At 46.3% G+C, this 25,495-nt stretch overlaps 1 protein-coding gene across 3 annotated transcripts in view; it reads right to left on the reverse strand.

The window, feature by feature from the left end:
- Nucleotides 1-25,495, reverse strand: part of PLXNA4 (plexin A4) — a 456,052-nt gene that overhangs the window by 403,506 nt on the left and 27,051 nt on the right. For all 3 annotated transcript variants that reach the window (XM_005236707.3, XM_027785664.2, XM_027785666.2), the window contains exons 2-3: nucleotides 23,012-24,275; nucleotides 2,844-3,026 (exon numbers count right to left, since the gene is read on the reverse strand). In XM_005236707.3, coding sequence (XP_005236764.1) covers nucleotides 2,844-3,026; nucleotides 23,012-24,190 — 1,362 coding nt within the window. In that variant the 5' untranslated portion in view covers nucleotides 24,191-24,275. The remainder of the gene's footprint in view (nucleotides 1-2,843; nucleotides 3,027-23,011; nucleotides 24,276-25,495) is intronic.

Genomic DNA, 25,495 nt, shown 5'->3' on the forward strand with positions numbered 1-25,495 from the left:
ATGATATGTTCCTGTAAAGCACAATATTTTACTTCAGTTGCGTGTGCCACTGGATAAATTCCTTTGACATATGTGACATTTGTGTATCAACTAACAGATATTGCTTTATGACTGTGGGTATTTTGCAGAGAATTCACGGATTGAATACATCAAAATCTGATACACAGTCTGCCACTTTCATATAAAAATATACAAACAAAGGAAAGGACTGAAACTGCATGAAAAATAAGGAAAGTTTCATCAAAACCAACTTGTAATTACTTGCAGTGAGTCTTCCAACAACTGAGTAGATCCTGCTATCTTGAAGATAATCTCATAACTCCTCTCTTCATGCTATCCAAAATACTTCACTGTAACTTGACCAAATAGCTGCACTGCACCAGGAGAAACAGCAGCGTATACCACACGTGGTAGGACCCAGCAAGCAGAAGAAAAAAAAAAAAAAAAGACAGCTCCCAGGCTTTGTCCACTGGTACATGGAGTTTCATCGAATCCTAAAAAGCTTATTCCAATTTAACCATAGGCATTTTTGTTTTAAACATAAATCAAACTTCATGCTAACATAATGGATTATCCTGGAGTTGCAAAACCAATGCACTATTTCCCTTCCTTCCAATTCAAAAGCACTTGATTGATGAGCTAAGGTGGAAAACAAAGCTTCAAAAAGCCCAGGAAGTCTTGGCAGGGGCCAAGGAGTGTCAAGTGAAAATCTGCCAAACTGGCCTTGTGTGGCACCCAGAGAGGAAAACAGGCTGGTGTCCTAGGCTCAGATACCCTCAGGAGCTGTGGAAGAGGGCAGTGTGTGGAGGAGAGTCAGTGCTTGCAGAAATTGTAGCAAGGATAGGGCTGAATCTGTAGGAGCCAAAGGTTTCCAGGAGCCTGGATCAACCGCTCTAAAACAACCACACGTGTTTAGGGGAGCCCCATTTTGCTATGCATTCTGCCACTCTGGTGGAGACTTATTCAGCTGAGGAAGATCTCACCCAAGACTCCAACTCTACTCTGACACGTGGACCCAAGGCAGTAAACACAGTCAGAATATTCAGCAAATTAGGCAAAAGGGAATAAAACGAAGCTTTCTCAAATTACATCAGCCAGTTCAGCTCCCCTCTTCTCATTCTTTACCCTATAAGGCTGTCCCCACTCTCTACCACACTCCATAAAGCACTAAAAGCTTTCTCTCCTGTTTTCCTCTATTAAAAGGAATCAGATCTCGGATTCTGCAATGTGACCTGTAAAGGCAAAGACAGAGCTGTGTCTGAGTTGGCTTCTCCTGAAGCCAAAAGGAAAACCAAAAGCTTGCGAGTACAGGGAAGCAGCAGTCATTCTTAACCATTTCAGTCTTTTGTATATTTACCATGCAGATCTCAGCTACCCTATTCTCCCCCACCAAGAGACGGACTGGAGAACTAAACAGTTTATTATGATATCATAAATGACAGGGAAGCAAAACCTAATTAGTCAGGGGAGGAGATTATTTTTATTGCAACTCTTTAAAAAACAATTTGGCTCCTTTTCCACATGCCTGAATAGACTGTTAAAAGCAAAACAAAACAAAAACCCAAACCATTCTCTTTTCAAAAGCATCAGCAGCCTTTCCTCTGTTGAACAAAGCCAGAGACATTTGCCAGCAGGCAGAATCTTGTTCCCCTTGCAGATCTCCCTCAGCACAGGGGCATTGCCATCTGAATCTACAACCCTGATTTTCTTTTTAAGTGAGGAAACAGGTAGAAGAACAAAACCAGTGATTTCAGACCTTCCTTAAGCATCTGTGAACAAAGGACTCCCTCCCTTCCTTCCACATCATACACGAGCCATAGTAGATCACTCTTTCATAGCACCTTCCTCTCCCCAGCTTAGAAGTTTTTATTTGCAAAAGGAATTCAAAGTGGAATCAACACCCAACCCCCAAGGCTCTGCCCAAGTTCCCTTCCCAGCTTTTCACCCATCCCCATCACGATGACAAAGCAACAATCTCCTCACACATACAATATTTTGCAACACTCCTGGGCTTAGCATTCAGACAAACATTGTCAGACTGGCACCTAGGGGTTGTAATAGTGGTGGCGCCCATAATTAGCATGAGAAGGTCCCTTCTAGTACCTCTTCTTGCCTTGAGAAAACCACAGGTAGATGATTCCTAGCTTCCACCTCCCAAGCTTCTATACAATCGCCTTACATGGCAAACTACAGAGCCACAACCATGCAACAGGCATATTTTTAGTGAGACTGCACAGTGACGAACATAAACACGCTCTTTATTTTATTTGTGTTTATGTGGCATCAAACATAAGCATAATGCTCATTCTTGTTCAAGACACAGCCTTCCCTTGATGAAAATGCTCTTCCTTCAGTACAAGCGCCCAGCCTGACCTAAACAGAGATTGCTAATACCACACTGGGCTCATGGTGAAACCACAGTCTGGTCATATTGCTCTGAAGAAAGATCTCCAGAGCATGAACCCTGTTTCTGAACAGACCTCAGCCACAGTCAGTTTTTCCTGTGGAATGCACAGACACCCTGTGATCAACTACTTAATTAGAGATGGTCTGAACAAAACAAAAATCTGTTGGATGCAAACTGCATCAAGTCAGTCTGTGGTTTGACTTCAGAAACATTCAGTTGCTGATGAGCAACAATTTGGAAAAAGGATTTTATCCTTTCTCATACCAGCTTTATCCCTCAAGTGTGAAACACAGGAGTTTTTTACCAACTGAAACATTTTCTATCCTCAAAGTAGATGATGCACCTTAGGATAAGGACTGTTTTCACACTCAATACAACACTGCAAATCTCCATAAAAATGCAAAAATCTGAGTTAGAGGACCACGTTAGGTCTTACCTTCTTCAGCTTCCCAGTCTTGGTGCCCACAAAAGCCAGGGAGTGGTTCTTGTAGACATAGGCAATCACAGACGTCATTCTGTCTCCATCCTCAGTGAAAATGGGGAGCCCTCGCACCATGGACGATACTCCCAAGGGGGCATTCATATCCAGGCCACAGAAATTGTCATCAATTGTTAACAGCTATGAACAAAAAGAAAGAGAGTGTAAAAACAAATTAAGCCATCAATTCTTTAGCCATTTGGGAAGTATCCATCCAAACGAGGACACCATTGCATAACATGCCTATAATTTATGCAGACTGACAAATCAATGACAAAGGCAGGACTGGAGAAGTACAGAGGTGGAAAAAATTTGTCCAAAGTTGCATGATGACTTGCAGACAGAAAGAGAATTGGAAACTTTCTTCTCTTGAATGACAGCCCAGCAGGATACATTACGTTAAGCCTTTTTCCTACCGCTTTGCCAGTCAGTTTTACCAGTCAAGACCTAGCAATCAAAGACAAAGTCTGCTGAAAATATCTTAAATATATCTAGTTCTGTGTAAAAAAAAAAAAAAAAAAAAAAAAAAAAGTATGCATATCATTCCCATGGGATCCAGAATAAGAATCACTGAGCTAAATCTGCACTGGCAAGTAAAACAGACCCTGGCCTGCCCTCTGGCCCAGAGACCTAATAGTGTAAGGCTTACACCTACGAAACCTAAATAACCACTTCCCTCCTACCTCCAAACCCTGTAGCATCACTTATGCTACATCTGGGAAACTGTAGTCCCCCAGGGCATGTCCAGGCATCGCCTAGGAGAGAGCTGGTCAGCCCAGGCCATATCTGCAGCAGGGGCCACGCTAAGGATCAAACACTACGCACAGTGACTGCACACACTCCCCGCTCCTGGGGACAGTTTAATCATGTTGTCCTGGGTTCTTCTCTCACACTCTTCAGCCTGGGCACTTCATCCCTCTGGGTCTCCATTTCTTCCCTATGAAATGGAGATTATCCACATTTATCCATCTTACTGTAACACACTGAAGCTCTTTGGAGAGGAGGGAAGGTTTCACAGCTGTTATGAGAGCCTCCCAGTGTTTGTTGAAGATGCCCAGGAATTCCTAACCACCAGAGAAAGGACCCTGTCCATTAATGCTGCTGCCTAAGCTCTAACACCTATTACATTTGAACTCAACAGGCTTATAATCAGACAGATACTCCATGGGGATCCTTGTACATGAATGCACGTAGTCTCTAGTTATCACTGAGGATGCTTCTCTGGAATTCAGGGAGTTACAGAAGTACAGCAGCAGAGCAGTACAGACAACTCTTCTACCTTAAGGCACCGTCTGGACAGGAGGTGAGGCCAACAGAGGTTGCCAATATAAAGGTCTTCACAGAATAAGTCAAATAAAGATGAAGCTCCGAATACCACAGTACACAATTGCCAAAACAGTTAGCCTTTATTAACTTCACTGGGACCCTCACAGATTTGAATTTAAGCATCCACTTAGAATATTTTGCTGGACCAAGGCCTAGAAAGGTAATTATTAATTGTACAGGAATGTTGCCTCTTTTTCACGTATCAGTAATAAAGGACCATGACAATTATCTTTCTGAGCTCACATCTTCCTGGAAGCACAGTTAAAATACGTGCTGCTCCTTACTTGAGTTCACAAGCAGTAAAAGCCTGATAGTTGATTCATTTTCTCCTTACCCAGCAATTACAGGGAATAATTACAGATGGTTTTACTGAATGAAAGAATAATGTATCCTAAATGTACTTGTAAACACATAAAACCTATGAGGAATTCAAACAGCCATTAGTAAGGAACAGCTAATCTGAGCTCTGGCCTGCAAGAGTCATTAGTGCTCGTGGACTGCCCTTTCCGACCTAAAACAGCAGCTCAAAGAGCAATTACAGATCGGATCAACAGCCTCCATGGGCAGCAGACAGGATGTTTCTAGTCTACAATAACAGCACAAAGTCTAAGATAAATCTGCATCCTGGATCCAAATGCCAAATTCATCTGAGGTCTAGTGCCACCAAGCTGACGAACACACTTCAGAGAGGCAGGACACCCCTGCTCACAGCACGGCTTGCAAAAGCAGAGTGTCTCTGTGGATAATGAGAACACGTACAGCTTCATTCCATGGGTCAGGATGGAAAAGCTGCGGCTTGATTACTCAGGAAGTACAAATGTGTTTGAAGCAGCAACGCTACCCAGATCTTTCTGTGAGATATGGGATACCAGCTGTCAGAGATGAGCTAACAAGAGGAGCATTGTGTTGGTCTGATGTAGTGTCACAAGCATTCTGTTCACTGATTCACTACCCAACACATCACCTGGTGCGGGATCCTTCTCACCCAGCTGTAGCTATGTAAAATCTTAGTAAGTATCCCACAGTAGTCCTCTAAAGCTACCTCCGTAATCAACAGAGGAAAGGAGGTATGTCCAAGAATAAGCCATCCAACCAAACTTGTAATGCACTGGATCACCTTCTGATAGAGCCAGCTGATTTCAAAAGGACTTCAGATGATTCATTCAGCTCCAGCATCTAACATGAAGATGTATCATGCTTTGAACCGAAGGCTGGACTATATGACCACTTGAGATCCCTTCCAACCAGGATCCTGCGGATGTAGGATCTGAGAAGAATCCAGGTCTTGAAGTCAGGTCCAGTTTGACTGGAAACTCTTAAGCTCTCAAATTAACATGATCTGTGTTTCAAGGCTATAATAAAACTGCGCATGTGTCTCACTCAAACCAAACCTACAAATAGCAGAAAGCGGGGCAAGGAAAGAAAGTCCTGTTTAATCACGTTTTTAAAGGAAAACAAGAAATGGGAAACAGCATCCTTCACCACCAAAAGGATGAAAACCTTAACAGTGCCAGCAGACGTCTTACCTAGGATGCAGTGTATGAAGCTTAATCACTGACAAGCAGTGAAACAATAGCAATCAAACAGAGCGGGCACAGTTAGAGGCATCCACATTGGCATAACACAGTCCCCCACCCACCCCTCCCTGCAGCACAGCCAAACCCAGCTACGTGCTTAGAGACCAGAAAGGACCCATGCAATCATCTGCTCTGCCTTCCTGCATGACCCAGAACCTCAAATGTCAGGCAGAAGCAACTTGTCCTGTTTTGCAGGGAGATAGAAGCTACTTCTGCTTCTCCCTAGGGAAGTCTGAGTCTGCATGGCTGTAAGGATACAGCCCTGAGCCCCCTGTAACCTGCTCTATCAACAGCCGGGATGTGTTAGCTAGAGTGCACGATTGCTGTAGATGTATATCAGAGCTCACACAGCCAGTGTAAGCTCTCATCCTCCTGCAAAACCCTAAGAGGATAGAGACCCAGAGATCCCAGCATCAAGCACAATAACCTGTGGCTGATCTGCAGCACATTTCCAACCTGTTGAGACTTAATCCAATTGCCACAAGTTAGCTCCTTCTCCATCAGACTGGTCCCAGTGCCAGCTGAACTAGAACCTGCCCGTACTGGGGCTGATATCATGGTTTCCCCCCCATACAGACACAAAACTGAATGTAAGCCCATTTATTTCATCCTATTACCTTGACATTATTTACAGAAGGACACATCCTTACAAGAAAGATGGGAACAGATTTTTTTAGTAGGGCCTGTAGTGACAAGACAAGGGGTGATGATTTTAAACTAAAGCAGGGTAGTTTAGATACTAGGAAGAAATTCTTTACTGTGAGAGTGGTGAAGCGCTGGACCAGGCTGTCCAGAGAGGTGGTTGACGTCCCATCCCTGAAAGCATTCAAAGTCAGGTTGGGCAGGGGGCTCTGAGCAACCTGATCTAGTTGAAGATGTCCCTACTCATTGCAGGACCTCTAAAGGTCCCTTCCAACCCAAACTATTCTATGATCCAAGCACTACCGCAAGGCTGAAGAGTGAAATCAGCATTTTCTCTTACATGGCACAGTTCAGATGGGATCTAGGACCATCACAACACACTCTAGCCTCCAAGACACGCAAAGTGGTGTGTGAGGGCAGACATGGCCATGATGTTCACTCACACACTGTTGTGTGAGTGACAGAGAAGCAATCACAGGGTTGTGGTTTGCAATGTGGACAGCCGTCCCCCAAGAATAGCAGCAAGTCCAGCAAGACACATGCCACATGAAAACTACTTTCATTTAACATATTTGGGTTATTTCCTCTAGGGATCATTTGCAAAAAAACGCCAGCAAGCAAAACCCTAAAAATAAACATCACCCAGCTTCTGTGCAGCTGTGGCTCTCAGCTGCACACATGCCTTTGTAAAGACAGAAATACAGTCATCTTCTTCAGCAAAGAGAAACACGTAAGGAAGTTTGGATTTATGATGAAAGGGTCAGGAGTTGCAAGCACAGGTTTATTTTCAATTCCAGACACTCCTAGCAGCAATATAAAGTAGCCACGTTAAACTCTCTGGAGCTTCTCTTCTTGGCAATTTCACATTAACGACTTTCCAGAATGAAAGCAGAGGTGAGGACATGAATTCACTCTGCTTGCAACACTGCTGCTGCACCAGCTGGGATATCAGGGAGGGGCAAAGGGAAGATCTAAAGAGACAGGAGTAAGATCAGCAGTTCCTGCATCCTCAGCAGTTAAAATCTAACCCAGAAATTCACAGCTCAGTCTGTAGGTAGCTTGGGAGGGAAGGGGGGCCCGGTGGTTGAGGTGCTGGACTGGAGTCAATCAGCTCATCATCCCACACCCAGGTTCCCACCTACAAGAGGGAATATTACTCACCACCCCTCTGCCCCAGGAAAGCTGCTAAACACAGGTTTATAAGGTTCTCTACACATCTGAAATATCTTCATGTGAGAATGACTGGCATAAATGTCTTCCCAAGCCCCACCACCTGCCTCTCCATCTTGGGAGAATGTGCAGGGGGGAGCCAGCTGGTGAGAGACCACAGTCTGCTCCTGCTGCTGCTGCCTGCATCAGCAACCAGAGAGTTCATCTGCAGCCGTGACACTGTGGCCAAGTGTCACATTCACCAGTGAAATAGGAAGGATGTGCAAAAGAATGGGCCTGATTTACAGGAGGATTCTGGCAGACATTTGCCTTCTCCAGGATTAAGCCTATCAAATAAATAATTAACACATCCAAGCCCTCCTGGAGAGAATGTTTTTACAAGACTGGTGCTGGCTCAGTCCCTTAGGGATCCGCTGAGCCCCCAAAACCCCCAAACTCAGCAGAAGGGGTAGAGCTCTGATTACAGCACCTCCATCCCCATCATCATCTGATTCCCCAGCAGAGGCGAGCACTTTGGCATCGCATGAACGGCTGAAGCACCAGATATTAGGGGGCCAGTGCAAACAGGGCTCAAACTGCAGTTTTCCCTTAAAGATCTGTTTTAGCTATCTGCCTCTGAAATAGCCCCTGATAATCTAATATAGCCTAATCTATTATTTGGGAAAAGCTTCAATAAAGGATTAGCCATCCCTTGTTCCTCCTTGCTTTCACTCCAGCAAAATTTTCTCCATTCAAAGCACCAGGGGCTTTATCCAAGTATCTCAGCAGGCTCCAAAGCAATTCCACAGACGCACTGGGGATAAAGGCTGTCCCAATGGCCAAGTCTTGCCTTTGATTTACAGTTAATACCTAACAGCCCTGTCTTCATATGGTGGCAGGTACTTGGCTTCTAGCTCTTGTTATCTCGGGCTTGGCTACGCCAGACGATGGAGGAAACTCATACATTATGGCTGTCTGTGCTGCCAGCAGGGCCAGGGAGCCAACTGCAATAAGAAATCAACAGTGATATGTACCTGAGTCTTCACAAGGAGATATCCAAGGTCTTTTCCATCACCTGACTGCAAGATCTTCTTTCCTTCCTGACTGCAAGGACTGAGTGAGGGTGAGGGCGAGGGCGAGCATGCGTTCTACTCAACAGGATATTTAAAAACCTAAAGAGATGGAAGCCCTAAGAAAATTTCTCACCAGGAATCTCATAGTACCTGAAGAGCTACAGGCTAGGAAATTTAGGCTTTAGATCACTTGGTGCAGGGGTGATCCATAAATTCCTAAGCAGCAGATCTGCAAATGTTGAAAACTATCTCCCTGCAAACCATAGGTCTCTAAACTCCAACGGCAGCAGTATGGTGCACAAGGCTTGTGCTTCTCCCGTTTGCCTGTGCATGTCCTTTTGACGGTATAAGCATGTGCTTCAGTGCCTAGTGAACTTCTGGTTAGATTCTGGGTTGCCCTACCCCTGGCATTAGGACCTTGCCTTCCTTGAGCTGGATTGGCTGTGCCTCTGACCTCCAGCAGTACTGCCTCTGCTTCTGGCCATGCTGCCTCCAAGTCTCTCTTCTGACTCCTCTGAGACCAGTGAAATTTATTTCACTTGAACTTCTCCCCATGATCTCTTCTGTGAACTTTGACAGAACCATCACATTTCAGCCCGCTGGCTGTGTCTAGCTATGAGGTCCTGCTGCAGGATGGAGACAGCCCCTCCGACTTTCACCTTGTGCCACATCATTCACGTAATCCGATGCCTGTTACTGCCACCGCCACCACCACCACCCACCCACCCCCATCACACACATTCCTGACAATGGGTCAGAAGGCGGCTGAGGGCTTGTCCAGTGAGCATCAACATCTGTAGACCTTTGTCATCTGCAATTCAAAGCCATGGGGAAATTTTGCGGACAAAAAGATGGGAACCCTGAGCCACCAACCAAAGATAGCATAGATCACCAACCAACCCACTATTCAGCGGTTAGCCTGCAGTCTAACGGAATACAAAAATATCCAGTACCGTTTCCCCAGGGTGCTCTGTGATATAATGGAAGCTGGATAGTGAGCTAGCATTTGGAAATACATTATAATTGCACGCTGCTTTTCACTTGTGCAACCACAGCAATGGTTACCATGCAATTACGTGTCACCATATACAAATGACAGTGCAGTTACAGTAACTTTGCCAATTACAGGGAAATTGCACCCACTATGCTAAAAGGTTTTCATTCAAACATAATTCAGGAACCCAAAGAACAGGGAGAAAAGTTACTCAAATTGACTAGAACTGGTACAGGCGCTTGGATTTTAGGTCTGTAGTTTAAGCATCAGTTCAAGGACTGGTGTCAAGTTTCCAGTGCTGCAGAATCTTAATGTAGTACAGACTTTTTATGCCTGCATTTATGTTCCTGCTATACTGTGAGCATAAGGCTTCCCAACAGTCTATACCATGTACCTCCACGTCGTAAAATTTGTAATTTCCTGAAGAGGAGGCTGCCTTTCCTACAGAGACCTACAGGTTTCTTTAGTCTTTAGACCTTTTGCTCAGCAGAGCTGGGTGATTATTAGTAACAAGTAAATGTTGCTATACATTTAGTACTTTCTAAGTCCTGACTTTCTCAATGATTAGCATACCTAAAGATGTGTACAATGTACATTGGTTAGTGAACCTCCAAAAGTTTTCTAGACCACAACATTCAACATTTTAAGCAATACTGGCAGTAAGTTTGCTTTCCTTACTTTCTGCTGGAGATGCAGATCTGCATCTGCTGGAGATCTCTCCCCAGAGATGCAGACCACAGCTTTCAGGGTCTGCTGACTCTGTCACAGCCACAAAGCTAGTGAGCAGCAACTACAAATGCTTTCCAACCTGTGGCTTGCTCTCGAACTCCTGTTCCCACTTTTGCTATGTGTGTTGCCTTGCAACTGGCATGGGATAGCAGCATTTCTGCTCTGGAAGCAGCGCTGGGCTATCAGGGGGAAACAGTTCATGCCTCCATGGAGCAAAGTCTGGAAAGCCCAGAGAAGCACATCATAGATACCAAGAGTGTAATGTCATAATAACTTACTTGCTTCTTGGTCACTTGCAGAGAAGACACTCCTACCATTACAAAGGAAGATGCAATAAGGATCCAGCCTGGAACACCAACAGGTTAATGAATCTATGTTACTGGCAGATGATGTACTGACACCCACTTCACCAGATCCCTCAGCTCCTATGTGAACTTCACCTCCAAGTGCCTGCCAGGAGAAACAGCCACACAATGTCCAGATACACAAGGTGAGGTGCGGAACAGACTCGGATACTTGGCAATATTTTTTACTGGGATATTTACAGTCTCTGTGTTTAGATGTTGTAACTTAAGTGATATTTCAAGTGCCTTGCTTAGACCCCAAGAGTCTGATATAGTCAGGGAAGAGAGACAGTACCTCCAGCAGCAACGCAGCGTCAGACTGAGATAGTACAAACACTCCCATTTATGGAGGTCTTCACATCCCACATCCCAAACAGCGTCGCTGTGTCAGCCAGATCTCCCTTTTGCATACGTCATTTCCATCCCCTCAAAAAAATTTCCAGCATTACCATTACAAATCTGAGTGTTAGCACACCAAGCCACACAGCTGGAATGAAAATCACACAATCACAGAATGGTGGGGTCAGGAGGGATCCCTGGAGCCCCCCCAGCCCAGCCCCTGCTGAAGCAGCTCTCCCAGAGCGGGCTGCACACAGTCACGTCCAGGGGGTTCTGAATGTCCCCAGAGCAGGAGACCCCACAGCCTCTCTGGGCAGCCTGTTCCCCTGCTCTGGCACCCTCACGGTAAAGAAGTTCTCCCTCCTGTTCAGGTGGGGCTCCCTGTGCTGCAGCTTGTGCCCGTTGCCCCGTGCCCTGTCGCTGGGCACCCCTGACAAGGGCCTGGCCCCATCCTCCTGACACTCGCCCTTGGGATGGTTGTAGATATTGATAAGATCAATCAGATCCCTGAGGTGCGGGGTCACTGAGGTTTATCCCCTTACAGGTGACAACCGTACCTACAAACAAGAAGGATGGATGAACCTGGCGAGCAGCAAGTGTGCCTATAAAAAGGAAGCCGAGTTCTTCTGCAGTCCCATAAACTTCCCCTTGCTGGCTCAGAGGCTGGACAATCATATGGATGAGGCACTGAAGGATAAACAGAGGGATATGATCTCTGTGGCTTTCAGCTCAGCACTTTCCATGAGCTTTAAAAAATTCACTTAAAATTTTTCACACGCACACCATAAAAAAAAAGATATTATTGAGTGTGGAGACTCTGCCTTTGAAACCGCCATGGTCTATTGGGCAAATAAGCATTTAGGGATTTTTTAGAAGTGAACTATTGATCAAATAAGCTGCTAGAGTTCTTCTGTAAGAACATACTCCAGCAGCAAAGCCGTGTTACGCACCTGAAACACAGTAGCACCAACTTCCCCTGGTGCTGCTGTAGCTAAGATGGGGAGTAAGAGTACCAGAGAAAGAATATCTTAGGTGAAAAGGGTTTTCTGTGTAGGTAGAAAGACACCTTTGAAAGAAGTGCTTGCCAGCTGCTGCATTTTATCCTAAAGGATGTTGCATTTCCATGACTGGCCAAAGGTGGTCTACGTAACAAATGCCTGTAAACATCTACTGCGGTGATGAAAGAGGTGTAAGAAAAGACTGGAGCTCTTTCCTCTGCTAGCTATACCCTGTAAACCTGAGCATCCTTGGGTTTCTCTCAGGCATGTCCATCCAACAGAGACACCTAACAAAGAGACATTCCCTTCCCCAAGTTAAAATCTCCCATGTCCACCTTCACCAGGTGGACACAACAGCCACACTGCAGGGCTCTTCCAAGGTAACCACAACAATACCCTTGCTGTCTGTTGCATGCAACATTGAAGGGTGTAGGACCTTTCCCCTGCTGACCTGTCCTCCCTTTCACAGACAGTGTGCCTGGCCCGTTATCTCCCAACACTTGCTGGCAGCAGAAAGGTTAAACCAGCATTTCTGGAGCATTTCTGCTAGCTACCGGGCACCCCTCATTCCCATTCCAGTGACGAACACCAGCACCTTGCCGGATAGAGTCCAGCTGCCTCCCTTATGCCGGCACCACCAGAGATTCTCCACTGAATCACAATTACTATAATTATTATTTTGTTACACAGACAAAATTATCATTTGGGCTGCAAAATGCCACACGCACCAACAGTGCTATAGAAATTAAACAACAATGCTGCTTTGCATGCAAGCAACACCTTCTCCCAGAGATCCCAGAGCCTCTTAAAAGCATTAATTAAGCCTCACCACAGTCCTGTGAAGGTAAGCTGACTGTTGTAATGAACAACATGTATGTGCTGTTGCTCTTCAGCAGGGGGAAATTGAGTGAGCTTGGCTGGGTACAAGAGGCCCCAGCTTGCTCACCAGATACAAGTCATGCCAAGCTCCAGGGCTGCACATCTGTATCAAGGAGAACCGAATTGTGCCTGGTCCTATCATCTCACAGGAAATGAATTTAAAGAAGCCTCGTTATCAGCTTAAACAACAAACTAAAGCACTCGAGCCCTGAAAAGAAAAATCTCCCACTTGCTGCCTCTATCTGTGCAGATAGATCTCGGTACTTGAGGAATTCAGAGCAATTCAGAGCACTTCTGTCAGTCGAGTATAGTAGATTCACTGAAGCAGTTACACTCAGCCTGCTCCTGTGGCTGACGCAGGGCTGGGGAAGCGGCAGGCTGCAGCCAGCCTCAGAAGCAGGGACACCACGACAATCCCAGCCCTGTGCTTCTTGGCGCAGGATCCTGACCAATAGCCCCTACCCGCTGGTAAGTGCTGGGTCATTCCCTCATTAGGAGCAGTACACTTTTATTATTCCCTTCCACACGCTCCCTCACTCTGCCTCTCCCACTCTCTGTGTCTAAATACACGCCTGGCTAATATCGCTTGTTTACAGGATAAATCAGCTGAACAAATCCTATTATATTTTGGAACACTGACAATAATGGGGTAATGACATTGAAACAGGGAAAATACGATGTTGTTCCTACTGATCTAATGTCACCCACATGCTCTATCAGCTATGCCAGCTCCAGTACTGCATGGAAGAATCAGAGGTCTCTCTGTCTTTCTCTGGTGGTACCATTTAGTTGCAAGTGTATCTGGGTGTCTTGCCTTGCCTGTGTTTTAAGTACTACTTTAAATATTTTAGATGTTATTAGAATCTGCACCATAAAGCAGAAAATATTGGGGCTGCAATGTTTACTAGCTCCAAAACTGAAGCAACTGGGTGCTGGTGGCCCAGGGAAGATGTTAAGTCCTACATGTCATGTAGTTTTCTGAAGCAGAAAGATGCAACATGGGTCTGCATTTCAGCAAGCAACAATCATCCACTTCCTTACATCTATCTGTGCAACAAAGCAGAGCTGAAGAGGACAGTTCAGAGGCAGATGTGTGCAGGGCACCGAGGTCCCCCACTTCAGCCTGATCTTGCACATATCTACCCAGCCAGGTCCGTGCTGGCTCTGCAAACACCACATTTTGTCCCAAAGCTGTTGTCACGTTACTCAAAGACTGGGCCAGTGCTAATAAAATGCCTCTCAGGCAAACTTACAGCAGAACCATATCCAACATTAGCACAGCTATGTAGATGCCAGGCTGGCAGAAATATGGTCAGATGAGATTTGGCCAAGTCTCTGTAGTTACAACAGCCTTTCTCATGTCCACCTTCACACCAGTCCTCCAGCATCTGTATTATCCTACCTGGTATAATGGTGACCCATGTTTCCATCCAATTTAGATAAATAAACACGCTTGTTTTGGGGAGAGGAAGGGGGAGGTCTTATGTCCTGACATATAAAATAAATAGACATGCACATTAGATCATTCCCAGATGCTAAACATCTTTGCTGATTCTGAGACAGATCCTGAACTATTTTTCACCCCGACAGCTACACTTGCATCAGGCAAGTGAGAAAGGGTCTGTGCAGGATCTGGCCCAGAAAGCAATGCTGAATCCAGCATACCCTCAACCCCCTCCTCAACAGAACGGTTATTGTACAAACTCCAGTGCCCGCCTGCCCCCAGCCCGGAGGTGCTTTAAATAGCATTGGGCTCATGAAGGGAGCTGGAGTCACTTTGCTTCTGGCTTTTCCAGGACAGCTGGGTTTTGCTTGCTGTTGTTTTTTTGTTTTCTTTTAAAAAAAAAAAAAAAAACAAACAAACAAAACCAACAAAACAAACACAACAAAACCTGTTGCACAATCACTCCCACTGGCCTGCAAGGCAGCCTCCTGGTGAGGCAGTACAAGGTCATGTTTGAGAAGTAGCTGATCTCCCTGCATGGAAGAAAATGCGAGGAGACCATATGGAGCCCTCCAAAAATGCAAGGCTGAGCCACAGGCGACCGCAGAGCTCAGCCACAGAAGAAAACAGCCTGGGTTGCTGGCGGGGGGGGGAGCAGCAAAAATCAGTTCCCAGAAACAAATCCGATTATCCATGTGGCAAGCAGCAGAGGCAAATGGTACAAGCAGCAATGGAGAAGCTGGCACCTTGCTCACCTGCAGAAGCAGCTACTGGGGCACCACCAGGACCCAGGACTGATGCTGAGCTGCTCAGGCAGAGTCCAGAGATGGGACTGATGATGGGGGAGGGAGCTGCGCCTGAAATATCTCAGACACAACAGCGACTCAGCAGCCTTGGGCCCTGCTCTGTCCTCAATGAACATGTTGTGTGAGTGAGGGAGGTCAACCAGATGCAAGGAGCCAGGAGAGAACAGCACTGTGCACGGGTTTGGCGCCTGGCCACTTAAAGGCACAGGGTTTCCTCTGGCTTTATGCTTGGGAAGTAAATAAATAGTTTTGAGAAGGAGGTTGTTTCCAAAGCATGCTGCTTTTCCCCCCTCCCCCGCCAGGAGAAGCAATGAGGATTTTGGAAGCAGAGGTTGCAGGCTGGGGGTGTGATAAGAAGGTAATTAATTACCACCAGCATTATTTCTGCATGCACACTGATCTGAAAGTATCCTTTCAAGGGCAGGTGTTTAATACAGAGGAACATACTTAATACCTCAAATGCAATCATCCTCTCCATACAATTAGCCCCTGGTTTGCAGCCCTCAAGTACCAGCTTCAGTTGATGTAGGTGCTTAAGGGGTTTTGTCTTTCTCTCCCCCAGAGCCTCCAAAGCCACTTTTCTTCCTGCCTGGAGTGCAGAGCACTTCACAGAGGCAGGGAAGTGTCCTTATCCCTGCTAGCTGAAAGCAGAGAGGTGGCACATGGGAGGAAGGACTTCCACCGAGGAAAAAGTGAAGATGAACCCATGTGGTGCCTTGAGAAACCCCTGCAAATGAGCTCCCACCAGGTTAGCATGTGCATGCCTACCTGAACAAGCGGTGGGTTTTTGAGGATGTCCACAGGACTGGGATGTTGCCAGCAGCTATACCCAGGCTGAACTAAGAGCTCATGCAGAGACTGGAGAGGTCTGGTAGTGCTCACCCAGCACTGCTCAGCCATAGGCACATATATGGATTGAAAAGCCAGGAGGGTCTCATTACAACAACTCATTAGACCCCAACCATCATGTCCCTAGCACGAACACTAAGCATGCTAATCAATGAATTAGTGCTAATTAGTTAACAAGACTGCTGGTCATCCCACAGAGGAAGGGCTAGGGAGACTTCCCTAATCTAATTACAGAGGTGCCAGGACCTTGCTCAGGATAGTGGAGATTTGAACTCAGCTGTTCTCCATTAGCCTGAGGAGCATGGCCCTAGATATTTCTGGTTACTTCCACCACTGACGACAATCATGAGAAATACCAGCCACATTGCTGGAGAGAGCTCACTGCTCTGCTTTTGTCTGAGCTGCCTCACGTAGCAAGATAATGTGACATTCCTCTCCAACAAAGTATCTTTCACCCCAGAGCACAGCCAGCTTTGCAGCAGAGATGATGGTCAGGCCTGCTGGAGGTAGACAAATGAAAAGCAGGAAGGTGCGTGGGGGAGATTTGCAAGTCACAGAGGTCAGCTGCAGAAACCCTAAGCTGGCACCCTGCCCCTTCCATTAAACCCCCCAGCCACTCCAGCTCCCAGCATCAGCAAGAGGACGCTTGTTGCCTCTTACCAAAGTTGCTGGGCTCAGCAGGTCACTCCAACAACATGCTCCGCACACAAGCACTCCAGCTCCCATCCAACACAAACTGATGTGACCAATTATACAAATACAGATCTGGCAGTAATAATCCTGTTTGCTCTGTCTCCAAGTCTCCAGTGGGCATTCCAGAGAGACATTACTGTATTTCTGAGGCTACTGCCTTTGCACAGACTGCACTGTCTTTTGGTTTTGTTGGGGTTTTTCTTTTTTTTTTTTCCCCTTGGTTCCTGCTCTTGCTTAAATCTTCAGAGGAAGGAGAAGAAAGCACTACTAAACACTGACCAAGAACTGACCTCGAGCCCTTTGGATGACAAACATGAGCCTGTGTAATTTGGAGTAAAGACATGTACGCAACACTCTTGTGCCTGGTCTATCCAATAGAGATGAACAAAAAGACCTATTGTGCAAGCACGAGTGGCATTGACATTCACAGAGATTTACTTAGGATAGCCCAACTAGCAAGCAGTGACACTACGAGGTCTAATGAAATCGATAGCTCGTTCCTGTGACCGAGTCATTCCCCTGGGAAAGCAGCAGCCTCACATACCGGCCAGCCCAGCTGGGAGAAACGGGCAGGGGCTGTGTGGGCAAAATGTCAAAGCAGCAGTATCGCATGGACCTGCTTCCACACGTTCCTCTTCCCAAGGTCTAAGCAAAAGTTAACACTCACTTTCACCCCAACCTTTCCTGTTAAGGGAAAACGATGGGGGAAATGACAGATAGAGACCACAACTCCCGTTTTTTAGTTTGTAAAGTGATTTTTTCTTTACTTTGAAATGCTCCTTCTTTCTAAATGACCCTGGTTTTCTGTCCCCCATACCAGAGGAACACAATAGCAAAGATGATATTCACTCTTCCAGCAATAGGTAGGAATGTTGGGTGCAGCACTAAGACCCAGGAGTCCCTGAGCTGCAACTGCACTGCAAGTTATGTTTTATTGTGCCTTAGCCAACCCTCCTGTAAAACAGGGGTAATGCTGCTCCCCATCCTGGTCTCTCAGAGATGCTCTGTTAGACCTGTGCCCTGTTAATACCAATGATGACAAATGCAAGCCCTGGGAGGAAGAGGAAGTCATGAAATAGGCTGTTTATAGGAAAATCTTGGCTACCCCATCACCAACAGTGGCGCTGCCAGGAGTCAAAACGACTGTCCCATACCATATGCAAAGCCCTTCTAAGACCCGAGCTAGAAATGACCCTTCCTAACCCAGCGGCATGGAGCAGAAGAATGCCCATGGATCAGTCCCAAGCACCATTCATCCCAGGGAGAGGTGTTCATGCTGCTAAAGCAAAATGCCTGTGCACCCAGTTGGCATCCAGACATGCTAGACAGCCACCTATGGAAGGACTAATCGGCAATATGCCCTCTACAGCTGCCTCCTGCATTCAGTTAAACCCTGTTGAGTACAGCACTGCTTGCTTTGGTGGGTGTCAAGCATCTCAAATGGGCAAGGGGGATGCAGGGAAAGTGGGAGGAAGCAGGAGAGCAGAGTCCACTTGTGGAACAGATGGATGGAGGAGATGCAGGACTCTCAGGGATAGGCACCCGTATCTGCAAAGATGTTTTGGGGAGTTACTGACTTAGGCTTGTCCTGAAGCATTAGAAGCACAGGAAGCCTCTATAGCCAACTCACTTGTCAGACAATTACTTGGGTCCCAAACATCCACTTTGCCTGCCCTCTGCTAGCAAAGTGTTGGAAAAATATTGCCTGGCTTTTTACACAAGGTCTTTTGTTGGCTGGTCAGCTTCAAAAACATTTCTTTTCTCCCTTAAGTGACAACATTGCCATGAAAAACAGGAAGAGACTGAATACAGTAATTTAAACAGTCAAACTCCATTTCCTGCCAAAAGGAAAAGAAAATACCGGCAAAAGGCAGAAGCCGGGCAAGAGTTGGGGACAGACACTTTGATTATCTTGGACAGATTATTTGCACTGTGTATCCGGTAAAAGCTACAGCGATGGAGGTGACACCTTTTCATTTCAGGGACTGGAGTCTGTTAGGCTGCAGAGAGGCAGGTGATGCTGTGAGGCAGATCAGGCTGGTGAGGAGATCAGGAACTGCAATAGCAGCCCTGGGTTCCAAACAGCTCCTAAGCTGACAGCCAGAATCACATGCCAATGACACACTGTTTGGGACATCACCGCAAGCCAAAGCTCCAACAAGGATCCCCATTCCTCTCATCACCCCAGCAGACCCTGCCATCCTCATGCTGCTTTAGAGTCAGTCTCCAATACCCTCCTCTTCTTTATGCATGATTGTATGTCCCACACCTGCTCGACCACCAAGGTAGAGGGGAAGGCTCTCCTGCCTCCACTACTGAGCATCCCTGTAGCACAATTGTCACTGGGCTCCAAAATACACCTATTGTTTATGCTGTCTCATAGTAATAAAAAAAAAAAAAATCAACAAGTCTCCCAGTGATCAAGTCCTGTACTATAATGGCCATTTACATCTCCATCCTCCTCCTAAACTACTTTTTTTTTTTTTAAAGAAACCCAGTATTTCTCAACTGTATCAACAGTTAATTACGATGTTTATGAAGTATATTTAAACCACAGCCTTCTTTATCCAACATAAATTGTTTTCTGTGTTAAGAAGCCAATTTTTCCCTGCAGAACAGCCCTTCCTTCTGCCAGCAGCCTGCATGCCCATACAGCCGCGCTCCCTCTGCTCCATACATTGATGCGCCACAGAAGCAGTCACATTCTGGGGACACACAATGCTCTTGCTAGAGTACCAAAGGGGATGAAGGTGCTCTCTGTGGCTATATAAGTAGGCATGGCTTCCATATCAGGAGAGGAGATTTAGATTAAACCCGGGGGAAAGCTTCCTAGCAGCAAAGAGAGATCATGTATGGAAAGGAATCTCCACTGCTGGAGGTTAAGAACAGGTGAGACAAACATCTGTCAGAGATGTTATAAGTAGGGCAGAAGGGCAAATCAGATGACCTAATAAGACTCTTTTTCCCAACCTCATTTTTCCTCTCATTATATGAATTTCTAAGCATTTGGGGTCAAGTATACTGTTTTAATACGAGATAGCTTATATTAAAAGCTTATATAAAAAATAGCTTATAATTAATAGCTTATATTAAATTCTTTTCCTCTTATTATATGAATTTCTAAGCATTTGGGGTCAAGTATACTGTTTTAATATAAGCTATTATCTTGTATTTGCAGAGAGGAAAACTAGAGAGTTATTATCTGGAACTGTTCATCATCTGCGTGAGCACTGCCAACTTGCAAATCAACTGCCCAGACATAAAAATCCATCACTTTTCGTGATTTATGCTGAAGATTTATGGGAGGACTGCTACAATGCAAGGACAGGGGAGGAAGGAACATTAAGGATCCTCCACTCATCTGTGGACTTTTATATTTCTCATTCTGGAAATTCTTCTATCGCACTGCTAACCACTGCAACATGCACACACGGTGGGCACGAGAGCAGCACAGGCTCATTGCACAGTTGTAGCTCTATCCCTTGCCTTCACATTGGGTTTGCAAACCAGACCAAGGTGAGTCTTCTGGACATCCAGCCCTGTAGGACATCTGAAGACCAAACATCTCCTGCTGCGTGTTGACCATGAGACACAGTGCATCCAGCCCAGCTTGCTGCCAGGTCCTACACAACCTCAACTTTCCCCAGCTCCAGCTGCACCAACAAAGTTGCCTGACCAGAGAAGCTGCAGACTCTGCACTGTACTGCTCCAGCCAAGCACACTGTTCCCTCACATGCCTGTAACTATTTGTGTGCATATTGCAGGTTAGGAGAGCTGTGCTGGGAGTGGTCCCCAAGAGACTTCTCTTGCCCTGAAGCAGCCTTGAGCAAGCATTACACCAAAACAGGAGCAGAAGCATCCTAACATGTGCATCTCTGAGTCAGTTATCACCCTATTAGAAAAATACTTGTTATTAGAAGCCAGACCTGACCATGCACCAAAAGGTGAGGACAGTGTGGTGAGCCCAGCTCCATAATTCATGGTCCCACAGTTAATAACACAAAGAAGGGCTGGAATATGGCTTCTAATAGTGTTTCTCTGAGGTACTTGGTGAGGATTTCCCACAGTTCAGCGCCAGGCACATCAGCTTTATCTGTTCACATGCAGGATTTCAGCTGCTGACGGCAGGGCAGCAGAGCTGAAGTTCCTGTCCAGCCTTGATCGCATGCAGGTTAAGCCTCTATTTGCACCACCAGAGAAATATTTGACATCCACACAAAACCAGGGAAAGTCTCACTGATGGATTTGCAATTGCTTTTAGAGCTGCTTCAAATGTGTGCTAAAAGGCAGAGCAGCGGTGCTGGTGGATGGCTGGCCAGCAGGACATCAGCAAAGGAGACAAGGTCCTCACAGACATATATCCAGGCTCCAAAATACTTCACCAACCATCACATATTTTCCAAGCTTAGCAGCTGGACTCTGCAACCCTTACAGCAGCCAAGTCACTAATACCTCTTCCTCGGGCAGCACAGCTGATCTCAGACAGGGCTTGCCAGCAGCTCTAAGCAGACTCATTTAAGGAAAGGACAGCTCACTTGGTTACACTTTTCAGACCCCTGTTTTTCCTTCAAGGATCTCCAAGCTCTTTTTCCAGCTGGGAAGTATTAGCATCTCTAATCCACTATGAAGAAATGCAGTCACGAATGTGCTTTAACAGTTTCTCCCACTGTCACCTAGTTCCTTGTCCTTTCCCCAATCTCTGCATTACTGGCCCTCCAAATTCAGACTGGTATGTCAGTCTTCTTAGACCAGGACTCACCCCAAGGGACACAAGAAATCTGCTGGCTTTTTTGCTCCTGTGTAAAACCACAGATGCCAGGTGAATGAGAGATTTCAAACCTCCCGATTTGAGAGGTCCAGTATTGCAAACATTACTATGGAGCACAAGCAGAGCAGATTTGCAAATGCATAGAGAGGCTTAACAGCCCAGGAAAAACTCCAGTGGGAAGCTCCCAGCTTAAATCTAAAGGCAGCTCTTTGAATGTGCAGAGGCCTTGAGGCTAAACAAAAAAAAAAAAAAAAAAAAAAATCAAAGCCAGATTTGGGCACAGACTTTCTCTCTGTGCAATGCTCCATAGGGAGCTTTGCAGGTCCAGGCAGAAGGGATCCCAACTAAAATGAAGGACTTGTCCCTCCACACGTTCATCTTCGGACTGTAAGAGCAGTGCAAGGTCAAGCAACAAGTGCTGAGGGCACTGGTGTAAAGAGAAATTATGGCGGAGTAAGGTAGGACCAGTCTCACTGCAATGAGGTTTCCATCTGTGTTCCTCTTGGTCTGTCCTTGTCCTGCAAAGGAACAGCAGCAGGGATCTCCCAGCAAAGGAGGCTTGAGTACAAAGGAAAGCTGGAGCAATCCCATATCCCAGGCCCTGACTGCCTTGAGATTATGAGGCAGGAAATCGCTCTGGTGTTTCTCCATATTCCCTTTGCTCAGACTTGAACTTGCCTCTCACTTGAAAGAGCTAATTAAGGGAGGAAATCAAAGCCCAGAGAAGCAGCTATTACAGCAGCCTGGGTGTGGTGCTGGCTGTAATGCCGACTTCTGTGCATGGCATCAAAGCCAGCTGTGTGCTGGCAGGGCTGATGCACAGTTCTGCAATGACACTTAATAAACCAACAGAACAAACTAAGACCATGCCTTAAGACCATTCGTAGGTCAGGTAGACCAGACTCTTCCCCAGTCCTGCCCTTAAAACTTGCAGCATTTAACCCTTGATCTGCAGCCAGGCCTTAATTTTGCAGTGCAAAGGCAACACAGAGCTGGCTGGAAACTGAAAGCTGAAGGACTGTGGTAGTTAACGACCAGTGCTTCTCAGCCCTTGAAGAAACCAAGCCCTGGCTTCACCAAGTTCCGTGAACAAAATCTGCTCCAACACCAGCCCAGGAAAATAAAGTTACACCAGCAGACACAGAAAACAGCACAAGCCATTGACATTATTAGGTCCTGGTTTGATTTCTACATTTGAGCCAAAACTGCTCAAGGAAATGCAATTTCACCCCTTATGAATTGCACAGCAAAGTAACTGCAACAGGCAAATTCCTCCTAAGGATTTACAGGCCCCTTGGCTTAGTTCATCAGCAAACATCGCATAAGGAAATCGATACCTCCCTCACGGATACCTGTCCATGAGAAATCTGAGGTACAAACTGGTTAATTTAGGTGGTATGGTAAGCTGGAGGCAGAGCCAGGACTGAGAGGAGGCAGTCTCAGTTCCTTAGTCCCTGCTCTAAGATCTGTGAGCACACGAGGAGATTAAGGTTGGGTGCTTAGGGGCTTCACTTACCGCACTGCTACAGGGAATGTCCTTAACTTTGAGCCAGGCCAGATCTAACGTCCCCTCCCCCCTGTAGCAGGACTGCAGTCTGTCCTTGATGCGATCGTTGATCTTTTTCAGGACAAAGATGCAAAGAGCAGACTCATCCAAGGACTTCATCTTCCTTTTCTGCCCCTTGGAGAAGACTGTGAAGAGGATATCATCCTCAGGGACAACACCCAAAGACCTGGCTAAGATGGCTCCAGCCTTAGACAAGTAGGCTGCCTGGAGCAACCGGTACTCCACCCCGTTCTTCTCACAGCCAATGGGTACCTCAACATAGGAGTTAAAGGCTGTGTCCTCCTTACAAAGCCGGACCAGCTTGGAGGTATAAACCTGCTCCTTTGTGGTGGAGCCAGGTGGTGAGATCATCTCAGGCTGCAGAGTCAGGAAATAGACAAAGTTACCACTGCTGAAGCCATAGATGTAGTAGATATCAAAGTCAGGGATGATGGTAAACGTGTCTGAGGGGATCTTGATCATAGAGGCCACGAACTCGTCATGAAAGACATACGCAAACATCCCATCTGCCTCGGAGTTCTTGGTGAGCTTTCTGCTGGAAATAGTGGGGAAATACTCAGGTTTGCCATCCACAGCAGTGGCAATGAACAACTTGTCATCCATGTTGCTGTAAGAAACAATGACTCCAAAAACAGAGCCACTCTCATTCACTCCAGAGAGATAATGCTCCTTCTTGTGGAAGGGCTCTCCCAGCTTGAAGAGGTCATCCAGCCTCAAAAGCTTACAGATGCCCTGGTAAAGACTCCCACATGCTATCAATCGATTCTCCTTGTAGTCTATGAGGAGCATTTTGTTTATGTTGTTAGTGGGTGTCAAAGGCTCATTGCAGGTTTGGACTATCCTGGGAGGATAACACTTGGGATTATCATCATCAGGACCAGTCTGGTGGGTCACCAGGACCTTCAGGTCACCGGAGAGTTTGTAGATCCTGTTGACAGCTCCCAAGTAAATGTGCCCAGTTCTTTCGTCAACCACCAAGTGATTGAAGTTCCCCTCTGCTTGGTCTCCAGTGAAAGTGATGAAGGGCCTCTTTGGATGGAGTGGCTGCTGCCTACCAAGAGGTGACACTGTAGTAGATAGCAGAAGGTGAGAAACCAGGCAAGTCCATTTCCACATGGCCAGTGACATGATTACAAAGGTTTGTATTCCCAAGGGAACGAGGATTAAGAGCTGTAAGAGTCTTCAAAGCACCAATTCCCTGGCAGATTTTGTCCTACAAGCAAAGAGAAAAGAAAACAAAAATACATTACTATGGAGTATTCCTTCCTCCTCCCTCCTTCACAACCATGCCATCCTCAGAGCATATTTAATTGCTAATCCTCCCTTTCTCGTCTCTGAGCTCTCTACTTAAAACCAGCACAAAGGAACCCCTCCTGAAAGAAAAGTTGCTGGTAGAAAGAGCAGAAATCACATTGCAGAATAATAAATCAGCACCCTTTCACTCTCCATTACACACACATGTGCCCCATGGTGCAGCACAAAAATTCACTGGAAGCCAGAGCAGTACAGAAGGCTGACGGTAGAAACATCAAGCAGTATTGCCGTTTGCACTGCCAGCTTTGACTCAACTGTGTATTTGCTATCTAAGATGGCAGGACTGGAGAAGGATTATTATCCCACTCTTCTGGATGAGGGGCTGAAGCCTAGAGAAGGTCAGGGACCTGCCTACAGGGACAGGTCCAGATGGATGCTGAGCTCTTTTGCAACCCTTGAAGCTTGCCAGGAAGAAGCCAGCTCTGGTCTGACATTAACATCCGTTCAGGGAGCCCTTGGTCCAGGACAGGCCTGTTTGAAGAAGATCTCTGTGGCTTCCAGATCAAAGCTGTCTCATGCCAGCCCAGCGTGGAGTACAGACGTAGAAGCTGCGGTGTGCCAGCCTTCACAGCCACATCTATACAGGGCATGCAGCCAAGCACAGAGTAAGCTGAGCACCAGGTCTTCTCCCTCCCCTGGGCTCTCATAACAAGACTGCTTTCCACCCACCACACAGTCAAGAAAACATTCTCTGAAAGAAAGGCACAGCTCCCCAGTCATCTCAGATGACTGAGGAAAAAGGGTGTGCCTAACTACTAGTAGTAATAAAGTCTAAAGGAACATGAAGTAGGAAAACTAATGACCCAGGGACCAGCCTTTTGACTTTCTAAAGAGAGGGGAAGAGGGCTTCCTTGCATCACTCAGTCTTTTAAAATCTCTCAGGTTTTAACCAGGGTGATGGGAGCAGTATGGGGTTCAAACAGCTTCTGTAATTTCATGACCACATCACTAAACCTCATCCTCGTTCCATGGACATGCATTTGCCTACTCAACACATCCATCTTCTCCCTGTTCCTTTGCTTTTTCATGGCTGCTTCTGTACCAAGAACAGCTTTGGTCCTTTATGGCCCCACAGAGCACATGGGAGATTGAGTCGTATCAACTCAGGTCTCACAAGCC

Source organism: Falco peregrinus, chromosome 6, assembly GCF_023634155.1.
Source record: "Falco peregrinus isolate bFalPer1 chromosome 6, bFalPer1.pri, whole genome shotgun sequence".
Taxonomy (NCBI): domain Eukaryota; kingdom Metazoa; phylum Chordata; class Aves; order Falconiformes; family Falconidae; genus Falco; species Falco peregrinus.